The sequence below is a fragment of the Erithacus rubecula genome (assembly GCF_903797595.1).
Source record: "Erithacus rubecula genome assembly, chromosome: 14".
In the NCBI taxonomy this organism is placed as follows: Eukaryota; Metazoa; Chordata; class Aves; order Passeriformes; family Muscicapidae; genus Erithacus; species Erithacus rubecula.
In genome coordinates, this window is record NC_136666.1 from 15,416,229 (window position 1) to 15,437,346 (window position 21,118).

Consider the following 21,118-nt stretch of genomic DNA (forward strand, 5'->3'; position numbering starts at 1 on the left):
CATTTCTCAGGAAAGCAGCCTTCTTTTTGAAGCTGTTGCTTTATAATCTTTCCTGTTCTTCCAAGAATCTCTGGAAGTTTTTGTTCCACATTTTTGGATTTTATGGAATCTATTAAAGTGGAGTTCCTTGAAGAAAACTTAAAATTCAAACCTATCTAAAGCCAAAAGCTTTTAAAAAATAAACAGCTTTGTGTATTCCTGGCATCAATCAGATGTGTTTTCTGTAATAGCCTTAAGATGTCAAAAAATTAGTTCTTTCTTCCCTCACCTTCAGCATGCTATAGCCAAAAGAGCAGTAGCTCCATGGTGATTTGTGCAATGGGTTTTGTTTGTTTTTAGTGAAGTCATTCCCTTTTCTTCACATTTTCCTCTTCTGAATTTCTGAAGTCTGAGTACCTTGTTGTTCCAAATTGGAAAGTAAGAGCCACTTGATTTATGTAAATACTGGAGAGTCAAAGTATTTTGACAGTGAATACAATACTGTAAAAATACTGTTTCCTTAATTAGGGGCTATGTGTTGCAAAGAGGATACTCACTTCAAAGATCAGTCTTGAGTTGTTAGGGTTTGCATGGCTAAACTGACCAGAATGGATGCTGTGTGTTGCAATATAGAGAGAGATCCATCCCTTTCCTTAGGTACAGTTACAGGCTTAGGATCTCCTCTCCTCAAGCTACATTGCATTTTAGTTTAAGTTTCACAAAAAGTTGTGTTTGTTCTCTGAAGAGAGGGAGCAAAATAATATTATAGGGAAAGGTCCAGAAATTTTGCACAGTCATGACATTTTGGAAGTTTGAAGTATAAAAATTATCCTCTGAAAGTTCTCTGTCCCAAGTTAACATGCAGCAGTACTTAATGTTTACAGATTTTATAGTTTTCATGGTTCTGTCATCATTTATAGACCTCCTGTTTCAGATTGCATAAGAATATTAGAGGATGTGGGGACTCTTCAATTACTGTTTACAAAGCTAAAACAATTTCAGCTGCAATTGCTGTCTGGCCATGGTTGTAGGGTTTCACAGTGAATTTTTTTTCAAGATAGCTGCAGTTACATGGGATGTGGTTTAAAGACCTTTAAACTCCATGCTGGGCATTTGCCGTTGTGTTCTCTGGTAAAGGCTGCAGTAGTGTTCGGTGAAAGTGACGTCATGGGGTATCTCAATGCTTTTCTAATAATAAACAACTCCACGTAGCTCCTCAAACAGGAGAGGAAATGCAGGATGGCAAAATGTGCCAGTGCTAAGGTGTTCCCTGTGCTCAGGTCTCGCTCGGCGCTGGGCCACTCGCGCTCCCACTGGGGCCAGAGCTCGGCGCCGCACGCCGGCCGGGCGCCCGAGCAGCGATCGCGCAGCCGCGTCTCCACCGTCATCCAGCCCCTCAGGCACAGCGCCGCCGAAGTCGTGGACCTCACCGTGGATGAGGATGGTGAGTTACCCTGGCAGAGAAACCTCTTCAGGAGCAGCATGGGCAGTGTAAGGATGCTGGAGTTAACCTTCTAGGAGGATGTCTTGTTTCCAGGCCTGACAGAAAACCCTCTTGTGCCCTTCCTTTCAAAATTTAAAGTTTAGCCATTTTCAATGGATCTTTTAGATCTAAAGATACAGGTTTTTCTTCCAAAGCTGCTTTGGGTGTGTGTCTGAGGGCTGACTCACCAGGCAGAAATTACAGAACAGGTTGGAACTACTTCTTGAAAAATATGCACTTACTTCAATGCAGCACTATAAAAGGAAAGTCTATCATTGCCTATGCTTTGGAATTGTGACTGTTCTTTCAGGCCTTGAAGTAAAAATAACTTTTAAAAAAAGAAAAAAGCCCAACCCTGAACTAGTAATGTGTGTTAGGTTTCTGAAACTGTAACCTTTCATTGGTTCTTAACATTAAAAGCTGCTGACACTTAATAAGTCTATTCGTGCTGAAAATCGTAAGAGCAACTTATCAATTATCAAAACATTGGGAGAAGGAAAAACTGAAGCTCATGTATGTTTTTGCACTTTTATATTTGCAGATGGTGGTGGTTTTGGGGATTTCTTGGGTGCATGTTATTTATAATGTGAAGATAAGTTTTGTTCTGTTGTTGTTCTCTATCCTGGAGTGCATTGCAAGCTTAGTATCTTGCAATATCTAATTCTTCAAGTTGTCATGGCTTTGGAGTGGGATGGAAAGTCAGGCTTGAGAATAGTTCTGGTTGGTTAATGGCTTTTAAAGTAGAGGATGTACAGATTACTTTTTTATAGTTTTACTGTGAAATATCCCGACAGCTCTATTGCTGAAGGGGTGCAGTGTTGGTTTCTATTGCTTTGATTTACTCTTAGAATTCATATTTAGAATTTAGTCTTCTATTCATAAATCAAGTTATTTTAAAAATACACTTCTGTAACGTGTGTTAAAGACTAGCTGCTTCTCCTCCTTCTAGAGGAAATGCCTAAGATGAATCTTCCAGGATTTAAGGAATGCTATTTTTGGGTTTAGACATCAGATTCCATACATGAATTAGTGTTAAATGATCAGACTTCTGAATTAACACTGTGAAAGGCAGCTGTACAGTTTATCCCAAATTTACCTTTCTCATCAAAGATACTGGTCTTAAAACATGGGTGGCTACTTCCCTGAGCATAAGGATCCTATCTTCTGGGTTCATGTCTGGACAGTGTGCTAAGAAATTCAGTTTCTTTTAGCTAGTACTTCATGATGGAATGAGCCCCTTGTTTTTCACTGGTTTGGGCAGGGGAGAATTAGAAGTGTCTAGGGCTGGTGGGAAACCTGAGCCTGGGAACTCAAGAGTGGCCACTGGCTGAGCACTGGCTGATCACTTCTCATTGTAGGCTATACCTGTACTATGAAGCTGCTCTTGTTTTCTGAATTTAAACATTAATACATTTCACTCAAAATATTGTCCTTAAATCAAATTAGTATATTGGGGGGCCACATTAAAAATAAGAGGAATTTAAATGTAGATATCAAGTAATGTTTTTTTAGTGTGGTGAGTTGGAAGACTTGCAAGAGAGAAGATACATTTATTCCTTTGCTCACTGAGTTGCTGATACTCCTACGAGATGTAGAGAGCAATCTTGAAAACTACTCATACTTTATTTTGAGCCTTTGTGTAAAGGAAGTATTTGAATTTTTTTGATGCTTTTCCCCTCCTTCAATATCTATGCAGACGTTTTTACTAAAAAAACCCGTGCTGTTTCTCATAATACTCCCTTTTATAGTATCTTATATTATTAGACATTGCCTTTCATTACTTAACAGAAATCTCAAACTTACTGTCACAGTCTCTTTCAAAACTGAATTCTAATTATGCTACTAAGTATAGTTTTCAATTTTAACTTGTTTCCAATTGCCTAGTAAAGGAGAAGACTCATTAAGTGTTTCGGATTTTCAGGATATGTTGCTCACTGTTAACTTTGCAATATGTAATATGAACAGGTATGTACCTTTAAGAGAAGTCTCAAATATTGATAATCTGCTTTTAGCATGTGTTAGGGCTAGAAATAAAGCTTATCTTGCTAAAGCCTTTAGTACTATGCATCTGGAATGATCAAAGTTGTGAAGTAGTACTGCTAGTGTAGATGTTACGTGGTTCTTGGTGAGTGATCTAGAAGTTTTTCTGTTCCTCATAGGCAATAAAAAGTTAATAATACTAAATCGCAGAGTAGTTTACCTGGGATTCATGGAGGGTATCAGCAAGTGTTTTTATCATAAAATGCTGCAATAATTTAATCTCCTTTATAGTAGGGGGCTTTTATCCAGTAAATAGAACTTAAATGTCAGATTTGGTTGGGAATTGATTTTATGTTAATAATTAAAACTTGAGTAGATTAAAAGAACACAAGAGAATTTTCTTTCCACACACAAGCCTGTCAGGTTTTTGTGTTCTGACTTTTAGCAGGAACAACAATAAAAAAGCCTGAGCAGCTTTTAAAGCTTAAAGAACATGAAAACTTTTTTCTTTCACTAGAGCCAACAGTTGTGCCAACCACATCAGCTCGAGTGGAGCCGCAGGTCGTGAGTTCTGCTCCCACTAGCAGCTCCAGTACATCTACCTCAGAGCAGGCCTCTGATGCAGCTCCAAACATCTCCAGCAGCCAGCCCTCTGCAGCACCAGAGACCACTCCCAGTCTCCCCAGTGGCAGCACTGCTGGCACTTCAACTGGAGGTACACAATAAGAGCTTTGAGCTGTTGCATTGCCTCTGAGTACAAAGGAGATAGAGGAAGTTCATCAGCATTCTCTAAATGCCATGTGAGCTTTCAGTACTGAACCTAACAGTAGTAAGCTGAGAGGACAGGAGTCTGGAAAAGACCATTATTCCTCCATAAAGATAGAGGAAATCTGCTGGAGCCTTCTGCTTGTGCCTGTTGGGATGATTTGATTATACATAAAGAACCACATCCTTGCTTTTTGAGGATGTGGAATATGGTTCACTGGGAATTAAGTCTCTCATTGCAGTGTATTACAGAGGTGTTATTTCCATCTGTGTTGTAAGGCAGTGAAGGATGTATCTAGATTCCTTGAGTGTATCTCCTGCTGTGGTTAACTCCCTGGGAGCACATTTATACAAACCTGGATAGAGCTATATATATATGTATATATATACAGGAAGCACTCATGGCATCACTGGACAAAGCTGCCCTGTCTGCAAGTGTGGTGAGGGACAATTAACCTGAATGGACCACAGTTGCACAGGAGTTTGAGGTCTCTGCACACTAACCACAGGAACAATTCTTCCTCCTTTCCCTGCTGATGATGTGCCTTAAATTTGTGGAATAAGGCAGGTGTCATTTATGCCTTCCAGTGGTTGCCATGAGAACTTCCACCTGAACATTCAGTTTTGGTTCATTTGGCAGGTATAGCTAAATCTTACCTTTTGTATCTAGTTTGTTTTGTTATATTCTAGATCTGGTTTTCAACTGGTTAAATATTTAATTGTGAGGTACAGGGTGTCTTGTTTCTATTTAAGACACTGCTTTACAGTAATCAGCTTTACTAATTTCTTTCACTTCAATGTTAACTTTGTCTTCAAGATGAAATAAGAAGAGCTGCATCTAATTCGACACTGGAAACTGGCCCTCCGGCCATGCCAAGGCTGCCATCGTGCTGCCCCCAGCATTCCCCTTGTGGAGGACCTTCACAGACTCATCATGCTCTGGGGCACCCACATACCAGCTGCTTTCAGCAGCATGGCCACCACTTCCAGCATCACCATCACCACCACCACAACCCTCACCCAGCTGTCCCACTGTCTCCTTCCTTCAGTGACTCCAGCTGCCCTGTGGAGAGGCCTCCTCCCATGCCTGCCCCCTGTGGAGCAAGCAGCAGTTCTGGCACCAGTTACCATGAGCAGGCATGTTTAATCCTTGTGACTCACAATCACACCTTGTGACTTGGGATTTCAAGTTGTTCCAGATAGGAGAGAATAGATTTAGGATGCTGAATTATAAATTAATCTCTTACTCTGCATCAGGCATTATAGAAGGGAACTAAAAGGAAAAATGGTGCTGTAATATATATGAACACAAAACCCTGAAATTTTATAGAAAGACATAATATTTCAAGTAGTCATTGACAGCTGACCTCTTCATGGCTGTAAGATGAGTGACTGCACAGCAAACCAAGCATAATTACCTTGAGATGTTCTGCCCACTGTAGCAGTTTTGCAGTGCAAATCATTGAACTGCTTTGAGGGAAGAAAAATATCAAGTCTAATGTTCTGTATATAAAAAGTATAAAAGAGTTGCTCCTCTAAAGGCATTGCTTTTAAGACTTTTTGAGTAATTAGATCACAGCTGTAAAACAATACAGTCCTAAGAAAGAACACTGCTGTGCTAAGTTACAGTATGCAGAACTATCAGTTTTAGTTGTCCATCGTTGGGGTTTTTGTTGAGGTTTTTAGTTTGGTTGGGGAGTTGTGGGGATTTTGCTTGGTTGGTTTTTACAGAATCTAGTGTAAGGAAGTTTATCTCTCACCAGATTAATGAATTCAGAAATGTTAGCCATATTTAAAAAAATCTTCTAGAGTCAAGCTGTAAAACTTCAAATCTTGAACCCCAGTTGCTTGTTTTTTTTAATTGAAAACTTTGCTCTCAATGTCTGAAGAGTGGCTTGAAGGAAGCTGGTTTGTTTGTGCAGCAGGCACTGCCAGTAGACCTGAGCAGCAGCGGCATCCGAAGCCACGGCAGCGGCGCCTTCCACGGGCCGTCGGCGTTTGACCCGTGCTGCCCCGGCTCCTCGTCGCGCACGGCGCTCTACGGGCCGCAGGCGGGCGCGGGGCCCAGCCAGGCGCTGCCCATGGACGGCTACGGCTCGGCCATGGTGCCGCAGCCGCCGCCGCCCGCCTCGCTCTCCTCCTGCCGCCACTACATGCATTCTCCCTGTGAGTACCGCCGGCCCTCGCCCCGCCCCGCCGGCCCCCGCCCCGCCGGCCAGCTAAACAAACATGAGCAATGGCTTCAGCACTTAGGGGGTTCGAACAGGACCGAGGTCAAGTTAAAATATTTTCTTATGAGTGACCATTGTAACATTGAGATTCCAAAACTTTTTATTGGCTCTATTTCATTTTCCTTAGTTGGTCCCTTATCCCATCCCCCAGTGAGATCTGCTTTAGCATCATTTGTTTGATTGTGATTTTTTTTTTCTAATTGTATTGTCTCTATAGAATAGTGAACCCAGAAAGAGGGTTATTGAACTTTTAAAAATTAAAAGACAAATGTAAAGTAATACTGGAAGGGGTTTCTATCCTTCTGCCCCTCCCTCTTGAGACCCCACCTGGAATAGTGCTTTGGGTTTGGGCTCCTCAGTACAAGGAGGACAGACCTGTTGGAGTGAGTCTGTGGAGGACCATGATGGTGCTCAGAGGGCTGGGGCACCTTTGATCCAAGGACAGGCTAAGAGAGTTGGAATTGTTCAACCTGGCAAAGATAAAGCTCTGAAGAGACTTTATAGCACTTCCAGTGCCTAAAGAGGCTGAGAGATGAAGAGGGATCTTTGTCAAGGGGGAATGGCTTTAAACTGGAAGAGAATAGATTTAGATCAGGTTTAAGGAGGACATTCCTCCATGTGAGGGTGGTGAGGCTCTGGCACAGCTTGCACTGAGAAGCTGTGTTTGCCCCCTCCCTGGAAGTGTTCAGGGCCAGGCTGGACATGGCTTGGAGCCACCTTGTCTAGGTGAGGGTGTGCCTCCCTGCAAACACAGGGGTTTGGAACAAGGTGATCTTTGAAGTCTCTTCCAACCCAGACCTTTCTATGTAGTTTTTCCAGCTGGTATCACAGATGTTTGTTGTGGGGTTTTTTTTCCCTTCTTTTTGCCAGTATTGGAAAACAGAATGCTTTTGGCTGCAGAAAATGTAGGTTTATTGTAGGGTATATTGCTAGAGAATCACTTTATTTAAAAGTTGCATACACACATGTTCCCCTGTTGCCACTGTTTAAACTGGTGTTTAATACTAAAACACCTGTGTGAAGATACTTCTTAAAATAAATTTAAGTCGAAACCTGTAATTGACCAAATTAAAAGCACCTGATGTTTTCATTGCAGATGCTTCCTTGACCAGACCTCTTCACCATCAAGCTTCTGCATGTCCTCACTCTCATGGAAATCCTCCTCCACAACCACAACCTCCACCTCAAGTGGATTATGTTATCCCTCATCCTGTGCATCCCTTTCATCCTTCAATCTCCTCTCATGCATCTTCTCATCCTGTTCCACCTCCACCACCAACTCATCCCTTAGCCAGTGCAGCTGCTCCAATACCACAGCATCTCCCTGCAACACACCAGCCAATATCCCATCACATCCCTGCAACAGCACCTCCAGCACAGAGGCTACATCCTCATGAAGTGATCCAGAGGATGGAGGTCCAGAGAAGAAGAATGATGCAACACCCAACGTATGTCACAAATGTACTCAGAACAGTAGCTAAACATATAATTCATTTCCCTCAGGTTTGTAAAATGTTGCATGTGAATCTCAAACTGTTAATTGCATGGTTAGGATTAGATCTCAATAGTGTCTCCAGGTAAGGCATGATGGGGGCATAGAAGATAAGGGGAGCTTATAAATTTACAGAATGTCTGGTCTGCTTTGTCAGGTAGTTTAAGGTGGTACTGAATTTGGAGAACATACACTGCTTTTGATAAAATCCAAGTTTTTAGGTTGAATAATAAATCATCCTTTCTGCATTGAAAGCAATGAAAAAAATCTGATTACCTACTTTACCACAAAAAGAAATTAAAGTGGGAGGTGGAAAAGTAGCAGAAATCAGTCAGCAAGAGTTAAGGGTTTTGGTTTTTTTTCAAATCCATGGTTGTTCTGTACCAGCTGGCATGGATATAAGCTGTGTGCCCCATTTACCTGAGCTATGAAACAAACATGCTTCATGAAAAATGTCCTCTGATTAGTGTATTAAGTTTCCCCTAATTACTTTTGCTGGTATAGTTTTACTAGAAATAATCTGCAGCAGAGCTGTGAATGACACTGAATCTCAGTGTAACTGTCATGTAGCCATTTCTTTCCTACCTGCCCTTTAAGGTTAGGATTGAACCCTTTCTCTGTCCCTGTAGTGAAGGTGAAGGGCAGGTCACTGTAGCTGGCTTTGGTTTTGAATATGAAACCTGTTTTAAAATCAATTTGTAACTTACATCTAAAGTAGAAATTAAAATACTGCATTGTGAGCTTCTTGTTTTAAAGGCACTGTAGTAGCTTGGTCTGTAATATTTTATGGGTGTTGGTTTCTGCATACTAAAAAGTGTGTGGGATTAATTGTGGCTGTTCTTTGTTGTTTAGACGTGCTCATGAGCGGCCTCCTCCACATCCTCACAGAATGCATCCTAATTATGGTCATGGGCATCACATCCATGTGCCTCAGACTATGTCTTCCCATCCTCGCCAAGCTCCAGAGAGATCTGCCTGGTGAGTCATCACACACTGTTTGAATTCTGGGGACTCTGGACAAGAGACCATCATGTGCTATCACAGTACTGATCATGCTGGCTGTGGTTTTAAAAGCTGCTGCATGTACCTGTAGTTTAAAATTTGTAGATGTTGATATGGCTTTGAAGTATTGCTTTGAGTATTCAATATCTTAAATATATTTCTAATATTTTTAAGGTCTTGTAGTACAGACTAGTAGTATATTCTCTCCCTTCATTGTTTGAAATTATTTACAATTGCATCAGGCCCACTTATGAAGCATTTGCGTTCCCCAATATATTTGTTGTTAAAAAAATACTTTTGTCCATGAGTGAAGGGGTGCATGCATGACAACTGTGCTGCAGAGAACTCCAGATGGATAATATTACTGGGCACAATAAATGTGCAGTTGTCTCAATTTTATTTTATTATTTTCATACTAAATCTTAGCAACTGTTTTAAACATAACTTTGTTAGGATAGCAAGATTCTTTAGCAAAGTTTAAATATGGTTCAGAAACCTTCTACATGAAACTGTTGTTGGAGCTGTGCAGGGTCTCCAGAGTGGGATTGTACCTAGGAGGCAAGCTGTTCCTTTACTAGAATGCCACTTTCATTCCTGTGACAGGGAACTAGGAATTGAAGCTGGTGTGACTGCAGCCACTTACCCTCCAGGGCCCTTGCATCCTCACTTGGCCCACTACCATGCACCTCCTCGACTGCATCACTTGCAAATAGGAGCTCTTCCTCTAATGGTAAGGAGATAGCTTATGGAAAACTATGATCATTAGTCATTTTGGTTTTGTTTGTCAGGAAAATGGATGTGTGTACATTGCTGCAAAGTGCTTAATTGAAAATATTTTACTGTGTCTGTCTGTGTTACTCCCAGCAAGGGAGCTTGAGCAGGCCCATTGTGTAGTAAGAGAAGACAGTATAGGGACATCTACATTTCTAACTTCAGCTCTTGTAAAATGAAATATCCTTGAATTGAATTGTCAATTGCATTGCAATGCATTGACCCTCTGCATCTGATTTTTAAAGTTCAGATTATTTTTTATTCAGTTTTGCATTGTTAAAGGTGCCAAGTTTCCACCCAATGCATGAAAATTAGTATGGATTCTTTGTAAGGTGTGTGCGCACACAACTAGAATTCCCTCTAGAGATTTGATTGTTTTCAAATATTATTTATTATTTATCAACCTAATTTTGTGTGATAAAGTATATAATGAAGTGTTATAATCTGCAGGAAGTGTGATGATAAGGTAGTCCCCTGTTACACATAATTCTTTTAATCTGAAGTAATCCCAACTTTAATTGGGATATTCCTACAGCTGAAATGTTATGTAAGCAAATAGTTGGGAACCTCACTCTTCTTCATATTTTTAGCAGTAGAGGAGAAGAAAGCTGTGATAGAGAATGTTCAGAAGGATTTCCTGAGTGTGTGATAATATATTTTAGGGATTTATGCCCTTCTGCTTGGTAACTGCAGTTTGTAGTTGATAAAAGCAGCAAATGAAATACGGATTTTGAAGTCTACAGAAATTTGTGCAAGTATTTATGTAGGGATATTTGATTCTTGCAACAGTAATTAATGAGTGGCTGAATGAAAGAAACTGAAGTTTGTGTTTTGAGGCCTTGCACACACTGCACTGACAGCATGTTTCATCATGAACAGACTGCTCTAAGCTGCACTTGGAGTGGTTGGGATCTGGTTTGAACCTTTCTGGGATCAGATTGAACGCTGTGGCTTTGAAGTTGCATGGAGACTTTGACTAATTTAAAGTGTATTCACACACTAGAAGAACATGAAGGCAGGTTAGAGCTCTGCTAGAAGCTATATATACGAGTTCAAAGCATTACAAATGCCTTTTGATGACTCTACCCCTTCTATGGCAATAAAGAAAGTCACAGGGTTTGTTCGTGTGAGGGAGAGTACAGTGGATCTGTCAGCAAAACTCTTTGAATAGAGAGCAAGTAGTGAAGTGTTTCATGTAACAAACTGGACTACATTTTAAACAAAAGTGCTGTCTTAGGCAACAGATGATTTGCACCTGCCACTTGTTTTTTTTCTTTGTAACTTTAAGAATAGGAGTGGAGGAGGAGAGGCTGAACTGTGATTACAGTCCCTCTGCAGTTGTTAATGTTCTGAGGAGTGTTTTCTTAAAGTACAGCGGTACTAAATAGGGATTTCATGAGTTGTATTTTTTTGATGTAGATGTCATAAACTATTCTCTTTTTTTGAGAAAGGATTGTCTTTTCAAGTAACTCATGCAGCCACTCAACTAAAAATTTCATTAGTATTGAATCCACTTTGTGAAATGCCTTTCAGCACAATTGGCAGTGTGCCTTTTTTATGTGGAGTACGGAAACCCCTTCAAACTACCACCAGACTGTAAAGGGCATAATGGATTATTTGGGCTTTAATGACGTTAGTACACTGTATCAGTTTCTGACTTTAATTAGATGCAGATAACAAAATCTTCATCTACTTGGTGTTGGAACGCAGACTGCAGTTTTAATCCTCAGGGAGACAAAATGATCAAGATACGTGTGGGAAGATAATACTCGTTCAGCAGCTTTGACAGTTCAAATAGAGGGCTGGGGAAACAAAATATCCTTTTCTCCTAGTTTGGTTGAAGAGACTTCTACCTGTTTAAGTGTTGTTTTGGGAGGAGTCCTAGATTAAAAGAAGTTAGGAAGAGCCTTTTTCATATCTATGTATCCAAGGGTCAGGCTGCTTCCCTTTTTGATTTAATATAATTACTTTGAGACTATGGGTTAAGCTTTGTGTTTGTTACTGTTTCAAGGCTATGTGTGTGCTGAGGAAAGAGCTGTGAATGAAATCCATTCTGGACAAATACCCATTCTGCTAACTGATCATTTTTAGGGAGACTGAAGTGAAGATTGGTGCATGGCATAATAATGGAACATTGGACAAGAAGAATGTAGGACACAAAAGCTTTTTATCTGTTCCTCTGCTCTTTGATACCAGTGTTTGTTGTTGGATACCACTTCTATTTCTCCTTACTCTGGGTTCCTTTGGCTGCTCCTTTGGCACTATGAAAGGCTTTTTGACTTGGGGTTCTTTCACTGTTTACCACAGTAGCAAGGGCAAGATGGCAATTCCTGTAATTTATTATGGGGTATGGAGTTCCAGACTCTTGACTCCAGCTTGTTCTGCCCTTTTGAATAATGTCCTGATGAATGTGAATTTCAGGGGTGAAGCATGGTGAGGGAATTTTTTGGACTTTGTAGTTTGCTAGGTATAGTGTAATAAATCTCTCTAGAGTTGATCCAAGCCTAGAAAAAAGCCCTTAATTTATCTGTGAAACTGCAGCTTTTCCCTATTTATATTTGGCTTAAGACATTAAATGATGAGCTTTAATTCTTTTTGTGTCATGTAGTAGCTGAGCAGTTGGTTACCTGGAAAGGCTTACACTGGGGAGTTGTTCTAATACATATGAAATCATACTTAATGTGCACCATGGAGGCTGGGGTGGACAAGATAAGTAGTACAGGGCAGGAAACTCTCTACTGACTGGCAACTGAAAAGCAGAAAGATCTTGCAAAAACAGTGGGTATTCAACAAGGAAAAAACCTTCCCTGCAGGTTAGATGTCTCAGACTGTTGAGAATGTTTGCATTGTAGATGGTTCAGACTTAGCCTTGAATTATTTCAGTTGTTGGAGATTTCTGTGGAATGTATCAATAGAAAGTGCAAAACAAGAAACAAATGATACTTCCACAGTTCTTGGCAGACTTGTGCTGGAAAATGCAGGTTCAGAAGATATTGCTTTAAAGTATGTATTTTTATTTGACCGTATCCAAAAGAATATATGCAAACATTTAGTGCAGACTGGCATTACCTTTAATTGCTTACATTTTTCATTAGCTTTAACCTTTTCCTTTTTTTATTCCATTCTGTATGAAAGCTTAGTGAGAACTAACTTCCACTTGTGTGTGTGAAGCTCTCCAAGAGAGCTGAAATCTTTTTGTATTTGAAGCTTGGTGGTAACTCTCAAAGGGATTTTAAATAAGACTATTCTTACTACTGATAGTTCTCTCTTGCAAATCTTTTCTCCGTCTTGTAGTCACAAATGTACTTAAATCTTGCTATGTTAGCAGGTTGCTTATTCTGCCAGTATAAAGGAGCTGTTTTATTTTTATCCTAAGAGGTATTTTTTTCAGAGTAGCATTTCACCTGACCAGAAATGTGAACTGTGTTCTCAGGGTGTTTTATAAAAGAGTCTGTACATAATGTGTGTTCAGGTAATTTTTCAGAGGTCTTATGCCATTCCCATCAAGATAATGTAAAGGCCCATTTATTAGTATGAAAGCATATTGTCCCACACATTTCTGTTGTCTTGAGTTCAGTAGTTTGTTGTGGTAGGTACTCTGAAAAACTTCTGGTTTTGTACTGTTAAAAATAATTTTAATAGGTTTCTTAGTCTCCAGTAACACAATTTGTTCCAAATAGAAGACCTATCCAGGTGCATGTCACTGCAGTTGGTAAAGTGACTGCTGAGGCATTTGGAACTGTAAGTATGGAATTACAGCAATACATTTGTGACTTTGCCCCTCTTGTAATGATGCAGTATCTGCACTATCAGATTCATTATTTTCCAAAAGACAATCGAGGTCAATAAGAAGCAGGCATTGTATATCACTTCTGAGACTTAGGTTAGTTTTTGTCAGGAGTTCCCTTCCTCTGAGTGGTGGCCATTGATTTCCAGTGTTATAATAGGCAATAAAATTTCCCAAATCATGCCAGACAGGTCTATGCCTAGTGAAAATCTGGCATATTCATAGTGTAAGTGAATGACCTAGTTCTTTAAATGCATTTTCTGTAATTGGAATCTGAAGTAGAATTACATGCTAAAATGCAGAATGAATCATAAATCAGTGACTGAGACAGATTTCCTACAAATCAGCATATTTTTAATCTGCTCCCCCAAAAATCCTTAGTTGCAGCCACAGTTTATATTGTCAATCAGTAAGACCTGTGATACTAACAGATATTACTTACATGAAGTGTTTTGATATGCACATGAATACACATCTTCGGGTTTTATTACTCTGGTTTGTTAAAATTTAAGACCAATATTGTGGCTGTATTTGTGGCTGATGTTTGCACTGCATTGTCATTTAACAAACACCATATAAACTGCTTTAAAACAATCAGATTCTGCCTTTTCTGGAAAAAAATATTTAGGGCAGAGGAATCTTGTCTTTCCTTTCAGCTTTTAGTGACAAGACTGGATTTGACAACTGTAGAAAGGCAGCTTTATGGTCCCTTACTTGATGTGGGTGGCTTTGTCTAGGTCTGTGCTTTTCTACAATGCATTCATTGAGTTTTACACATTATGTATGTTAAACTTGGAAGTGTCTAATGGACAGAAGAGGAGCGACATGTGGATATGTGACTTCATGAATAGTCTCTGGGATATCTGATTTGTGGACAGCCTCATGAGATGAATGTTGAGCTGTCATATACAGCAGTAGAGACATTATCAACTGATAGCACAGAGAGGAAGATGGTACTTAAGTATTTCCAAGTGAATTGCTGCTGACAGCCTTCCTACCAGTGTGCTGTGGGATTAAGTAAACCAAATCTGCTGATCGTTTTGGTTTGGTTTTTTTTTTTTTTTCACATGTTCATTAAATGCTATAGGGATGTTTCTGACAAAAAAGTTAATACCATTATTCACTCATCTTGCTGGGGTAAAAAGGAGTGCAGCAGCCCTGCTGTGGAGGTGGTCCCTGCTATATTAACTGTCCTTCAGCTTTTCTCTTGAAAAGTGCTGGTGCTTGAAGAGCCTGTAGGATATTGCACTGGACATTGGTCTTTTGTTCACTGCTTATATCTCTTACTGTGCAAGGAGGTTTAGTGGATGCTTGAATGTGACTTTAGATGTGAGTTTTGAGTGTTAATTTTTATTGGCCTCTAAATATAAAGACGTTTGGTTCTTTTGTGTGGTGTGAGAGTATTGGCTGCTTTTTCCAGTGAGTTTTTTAGCCTTGTTTTTTCTGTGGTACCAAAAGCTTATATTTGAGAATCTGTAGTGAGTCCTTTTCATAACTCTGTTGCTGTTAGGTGTTCTGTTTCCAAAGATAGGTAGATATTGTGGTGGTTTATATAATGTAGGTTGAGATTTCGAGATTTGGGAATTGTAATGCAGATGTGGAGAGATTATAGGAGAGGATCTAGGCTCACTTCTGTTTTGCTTCTGGTTATGTTTAAATGTGTCAGAGTGGTGTTTGTGTTGTTCTGTCAGTTGGAATTGTATGCTCAGGCTAAGGAGTGTAAAAAGTGATTCAATGAAAGCAAAAGGAACTTAAATTTTTCAAAGTGAACAGTAAAATACTGAAACTGTTCTGAATAGGTTTAACTTAACATCTGCTGTTTGAATAGGTACCAGACATGGCGGGCTACCCTCACATCCGTTACATTTCATCGGGATTGGATGGAACATCATTCAGAGGCCCTTTCAGGGGCAATTTTGAGGTTTGTAATAGAATAAAACTAGATATGTGTCAAAATGTGTCATGAGGGAATATGGGGAGGGTGTATGACGGAGTTAGTGCTATATATAGATAGGAAAGAATCATATAGAGAATACCCTTTACTTATAGAATGCCATCATTATGAAGTGGGACAAGCATATTGAAAAGTTGGTCAGGAAAAGGTGCCCTGGACCATGCAGGTTAGGTGTCAATTACCTGACTGTACATCTTGCTCTGCCCACCAGCCATCAGTAGGACAGAGTAGTCCCTTGACATTCTGGGAGAAGGCAGTGGTGTATCTGAGTAACTGTGCCAGGATCCTCCAAGTGAGGCTGAAACTCAGCCACACTAACAGTGCTGTCCTGTTGTATAGAGCCAGAACTGAAATGGAGGGAAGGAGAAAAACAGGAGATCATAAAAGGTATCAGATGCAGAGAGTTAATGACCTAGTCCACTGAAAACCTCTTCAGTGACGTCTCATGGTTCTAATAAGCTCATTGCTGGATAAAAATAATTCAACAATTGTATTTCAACTTAAGCAACTTTTTTTTTTTTCTTCAAAGCCTTAATGACTGTTAGAAAGCAAGTATTTACCTAGCATTTTTAATTGCCTTTTCCTCATTAGACACAGAAGTATGTGTGAGCATGCTGATAGCCATTCCTAGCTGACAAGCACTCTCATTTTTTGGTAGTAAAATAGTATTTCCCTAGAACTTAAAATACCAAACTATGTTGTGTGGGTTTTTTGACAGAAGCCCATCACTTTTCCCACACAACATACTTTTTGGCTATGCCTTTATTTAATTTATTTAGGAAATAAGAGTTTGTAATTCTAAAAATGAAGATGGGTTGGAATAAAATTGTTACTTCCTCAGTGTAGTTGAAATAACAGTTTTTACACTGTTTATTCCTTCATGATTTTTAGGAGCTGATTCATTTGGAGGAACGACTAGGCAATGTTAATCGTGGAGCAACACAGGGAACTATAGAAAGATGCACATATCCACATAAATACAAAAAGGTGAGGATTTCTCAAATTGCAGTCTAATATTTCTTTGAACTTGTAATAATGTTGGCTTAAGTCTGCAGAATTGTCAGCTTCAAAGAGGGCATGTTTTCTGTATCTTGAAATTTCAAGGATTGTAAACAAATCTTACAATGTCACTTGTTTTGCAAGGAAAATTTAAAATTAGTTCCTTAGATAAAGAGCTGCTGTGATGTGATAAACAGAAGTGGTTTGATTGGATTGAGTTGTCCAGTAGCTATGAGTAACCTTGTGAGTAATGAAATAGCTGCTGCTGCTAATAGCAAACAACAGACTTCAGTGATAGCTCACAAAAGAAAGCTTTATGTTTGCAGTAAACAGTTCACAGCACTTACCTGCTTGGAATATATCAATTTCAACTTTACTTTGAACACATGGGGATGACTGGAACACCAGGAGGTTTTGAACTGGGGTGCACAGTTTTGACAGCTGAGGTTTTCTCTCAATTGGAGTTCAGTCTTTTATAAGATACAATCCTAGGCACATGACACTGTTCTTTCATACCTGATAAATAGTGACAGGACACTAGATTGAAAGGATTTTTGTTTGCCTCTACATGAATGAAATTAAGATATGTAAACATAGACAATAAGTTAGAGGGCTGGTTGCAGCACTATGAAATTAAAAGTCCAATAGACTTTTTTGTCTGTAACAGCAGTTAAATCTGAAATGTCCTGGGTTTTGCTCCTAGTGCTGGTTTTTGATTCATTTTGATTCAAATACATTTTTAATAAATGTTACAAAATGTTTTCAAAGAAATGTGTTGAATATGTATCAAAAACAGATTTTACTCAGTTTGTCAATAATGTCATCTCTACTAATAAGGTAACAACTGATTGGTTCTCACAGAGGAAACTGCACTGCAAACAAGATGGGGAGGAAGGAACAGAAGAAGACACAGAGGAAAAGTGCACCATCTGTTTGTCTATATTGGAGGAAGGTGAAGATGTCAGGTAAATAACACAGAATATCAGAATACAATGTTAATATTCTGTCTCAGACACCATGCTTGAATCTGGTGTGCTGCTTAGGTTAACAGTTAGTTAACTACTGTCATTAAACTACTACAAGAAAACAAGTTACAGTTGAAAATGCACATTGTTCAGTCTGTATTGTTGAACAGACCTCAGTAGCAAAGCCCAGGTTGTGTTTTTTCCAATGGGTTTGTTGAAATGGAAATGCTTTATTAACACTAATGTTTTTGTGTTCTGATGACAGGCGCCTTCCATGTATGCACCTTTTCCACCAAGTATGTGTAGATCAGTGGTTGATTACTAACAAGAAGTGCCCCATTTGCAGAGTGGACATTGAGGCTCAGCTGCCTAGTGAAAGTTGACACTGCTTTCCAGAACTCTTGTCCTCCCTCTCACTCCCTCTCATCCTTCCTGGTACTTCAGTCAACCAAAGATGGCATGACTTACCTGCGCAGATTTGGAAGCATTGAACCCAGAGTGCTGGCTCTGCTATATGGTACAACTAATGCTAGACCTACAGTTCATGTAGAAGACAGTTGAGTTTCAGTGTATTTATAAATTTTTTGTTTTACATTTTTTTTTCTTTAAATTCATTACTGTATTTTTGCATGGTTCCTTGTATTGCATTTGTTTGCACATATTATGGGCTTTGTGACCCCAAACTTGCAGGCGAGATTAGCTGCTTTAGTAAATAGAGTTGTGTGGTCTCTTTTTTGGTTTGTTTTATGTAGTATCAAGCTTTGAAAGTATGATTTCACTCATTACTAACCTTGAATTCCTTAATTTAATCGATCATATATATTTTAGTTTAAATGTATAAAGATCATCTAGAAAAGGATAATATTATGTATTGAGACATTCCTTAACTAGGAAAAAATGGCTGCTGTATATTTACAAGATCAGTTCTGATTCAAATAACATCCTTAATACTGGGAACAGAATATGAATTATATTCAGTTTGACTGATACATATAGCATACTCATCACCAGAGTTTGTCTGATCAGATTTTTGTGTTTGTTTTTAAAATTTCAGCACAATGCAGATATATTTGAATGTCAATATTAAACATTTAGACTGCTGTTCAGATTGTATTTATCATTTTCTTCTATGTCTAGAAATTTGAATCCCTAACTTAAATATAAGCTGCTGTGAAACAGCTCTTAGTAAACACTAAATGTTGATTTCAGTTAGCTGGATTGTAGATACTTGCAGGTTGAAAGAATTATTAGGGACATGGAAAAAGAGCTTAGAATCTGTTTGGTCTTCTGCTAACTTAAGTTGAAGTATCTGCGCACACTGAGGGTTGTTTTTTCGGGGGTGTTTTTTTTGGCTGTGTTTTTTTTTGTTTATTTGTTTGGGCTTTGTTGGTTTGTGTTGTTTGTTTTTTAATACAAAACCATTCAATAAGGACTTAAAGCTGCAGGGTTTTTGTTTGGGTTTATATTCATGAATTCATAGAATTTCTAAGGATTCCAGGCTTGTCTTGGGATTTTATTAGATTTGAAGTTAATAAAGTTAGCTAAATCCACTTGTCTCGTGTTTTTATTTTTTCATTAGTAAGTTGAAAGCCTGTAAATTCCTGTAGAAACTGAAACACAAATTATGTGGTTCCCTAGTTTTTGCCTTGGTCATAGATTGCCTCTTTATAAATTACCACCATCACTGATTGAAATGTTTTCTATAGTTTAAGATTTGCTGCATAATGTAGTATATAGAACTAAGTTATAATGTACTAACATTTTGCCTTTGAAGGAGGTTTTCATCCATATCAGGATTAAAGTTGCTCATCAACATTCTTTCACATCTAATAGATTATAGTTTATATAAATGTGCTCAACATTGCAAAATGCAAATGTGCAAAAACATTGAGACAGTATTACTGTCACTTTAGAAAAGATGTTCCTTGGGGATCATATATGAACATGTCAATTAGCTTGCATTAAGCCACCTGCTTTGTAAGTGGATTGAATAATAAATACCTTCAGTTTCTCTTGTCTTTGTCTTTCATGAGCAGATTACGTGTAAAATGGTTTATTGTAAACCTAGAAGATAAACTCTTGTGTTTACACTAAAAATCCATTTATAAATATTACCTTATCTAATTTAATGCCTGTTTCTGTATGGTTAAAGCTGCTTCCTCTTTTTTTTTTTTTTTCTTTTTTTACCTGTTAGTAAGCATTTGTGAGTACAATGTCTATTGCTGGCAACAAACTTCACACCTCTGGCACTGAGGCTTTAAACAGAGAGAAATTTTATTCCAGCATGTGTGATAAATATACCTTTTCAAGCTTAATTGCATTGCTAAAACTGAACTTAAAACCACTTTGCGCTTGTATGATGGGGGATATGGGAGAGAGGCAGCAGGATTGGACTGCTTCAAAACCTGACTTGGGTTTATGCTTAAGCTGCTTGAACATTCTGGCTGTAGGAAACAAAGTGACTGCAAAGTCGAAGCTGCATGAATTTATTCATTGCCAAGAATGAGTAAAAGTAACTGGACTGAACACACACACTTTGTGTTTTCCAGTGACTGTTGAAATTAATTGACCACTAATGCTTGAAGATTGATGATACTAATTTCTAAAAGTTTCCAAGAAGGTACTTGAGATATATGGGACAAAAAACCCAGGGCCTCTGAAGTAACTGAGACCCTGGGTGTGTGATAGATTCTATTTTGGCTTCCTTACAGGACAGAGAAGCACAGGTTTGGGGGATTTTTTTATTTTAAAGGAAATATTTTGTGGGTCTAATTTGAGTGCCTGGTACTAGAGGTATTTTAGTGATCCATGAATTGATTTGTTATTTAATAGCTACTGATACTGTCTTGCTTTTACATGTATGCACAACATTGTGATGTGATGCTGAACACTTAGGTATTTGTCAGGAATCACAGTGTTCTGATCTTAATGCTATTGCAGGGGCTAAAAAGCTGCAGCTTCCTTCTGTTCCAGAAGGTTGTGACTTAACCATAGTTTAAGGGAAGGAGAAGGAATAGGCTTTTCATTTTGAAAACTTCCACCACTTACTGTGCTTTATATGCTTAGATGCATTGCCTTAAGTTTTCTGCAGCATCTTTGAAGATAAGAGTCTCAACAATATGCATCAAATTACTTTTCGTATAAAATTCCATTGTCAAAAGAAATCCTTTTGTATGCAATAAATAAAATGTTAGACTGGTATCATTAAAAATCGGTTTCTTTTGCAATTTTTTCTCCCTTCCCTTGTTTTGCTCTTGAAGTCTTGATCCATAAACATTTCCATTTCCACATAATAATTACTGCAGGTACTGCCTAAGAAAAAGCTCTTAGTGAAGGATCAAGCATTTACCTGAAGTTAATTATCCTGCTAAATGGAATTATTGGGAACCTTGTAATTCAGTTCTTATTGTAAGAGACTGGAGAAGAATTGTAGGTAAACTTTTCTGTCGTTTAGGCAACTACGGTACCGTTATTCCTGCATCTCGGGCTCGTTATTAAACCTCCGGCTGCCTCCCCGCAGGCGGGAGCGCCGGTAACTCCCGGCCCGCGGCGGGAGCGGCCGCGCTGCCGGTGCGTGCTGGGGTTAAACTCTCCCGCTGCGCCGCTCGGGCCCGGCCCCGCCCCGCCGCCGGAAGCGGCTGCAGCCGTTTCCTGCTGGGGCGGGGCCTGCGCGGACGGACCAATCGGACTCGTGCATTGTACGAAGTTGT

General features: G+C 39.1%; 1 protein-coding gene across 7 annotated transcripts in view; it reads left to right on the forward strand.

Moving 5' to 3' along the window:
- The window catches only part of RNF111 (ring finger protein 111), a 38,499-nt gene extending 18,994 nt beyond the window's left edge, over nt 1-19,505 (forward strand). For 2 of the 7 annotated variants that reach the window (XM_079318461.1, XM_079318462.1), the window contains 11 exons: nt 1,260-1,423; nt 3,960-4,157; nt 5,025-5,344; nt 6,130-6,373; nt 7,535-7,886; nt 8,783-8,908; nt 9,536-9,662; nt 15,319-15,411; nt 16,336-16,431; nt 17,281-17,408; nt 17,674-19,505. In XM_079318461.1, coding sequence (XP_079174587.1) covers nt 1,260-1,423; nt 3,960-4,157; nt 5,025-5,344; nt 6,130-6,373; nt 7,535-7,886; nt 8,783-8,908; nt 9,536-9,662; nt 15,319-15,411; nt 16,336-16,431; nt 17,281-17,408; nt 17,674-17,791 — 1,966 coding nt within the window. In that variant the 3' untranslated portion in view covers nt 17,792-19,505. The remainder of the gene's footprint in view (nt 1-1,259; nt 1,424-3,959; nt 4,158-5,024; nt 5,345-6,129; nt 6,374-7,534; nt 7,887-8,782; nt 8,909-9,535; nt 9,663-15,318; nt 15,412-16,335; nt 16,432-17,280; nt 17,409-17,673) is intronic. The other 5 variants (XM_079318463.1, XM_079318465.1, XM_079318464.1 and 2 more) reach the window with 5 other exon arrangements.
- Nucleotides 19,506-21,118: the final 1,613 nt, after the last annotated feature.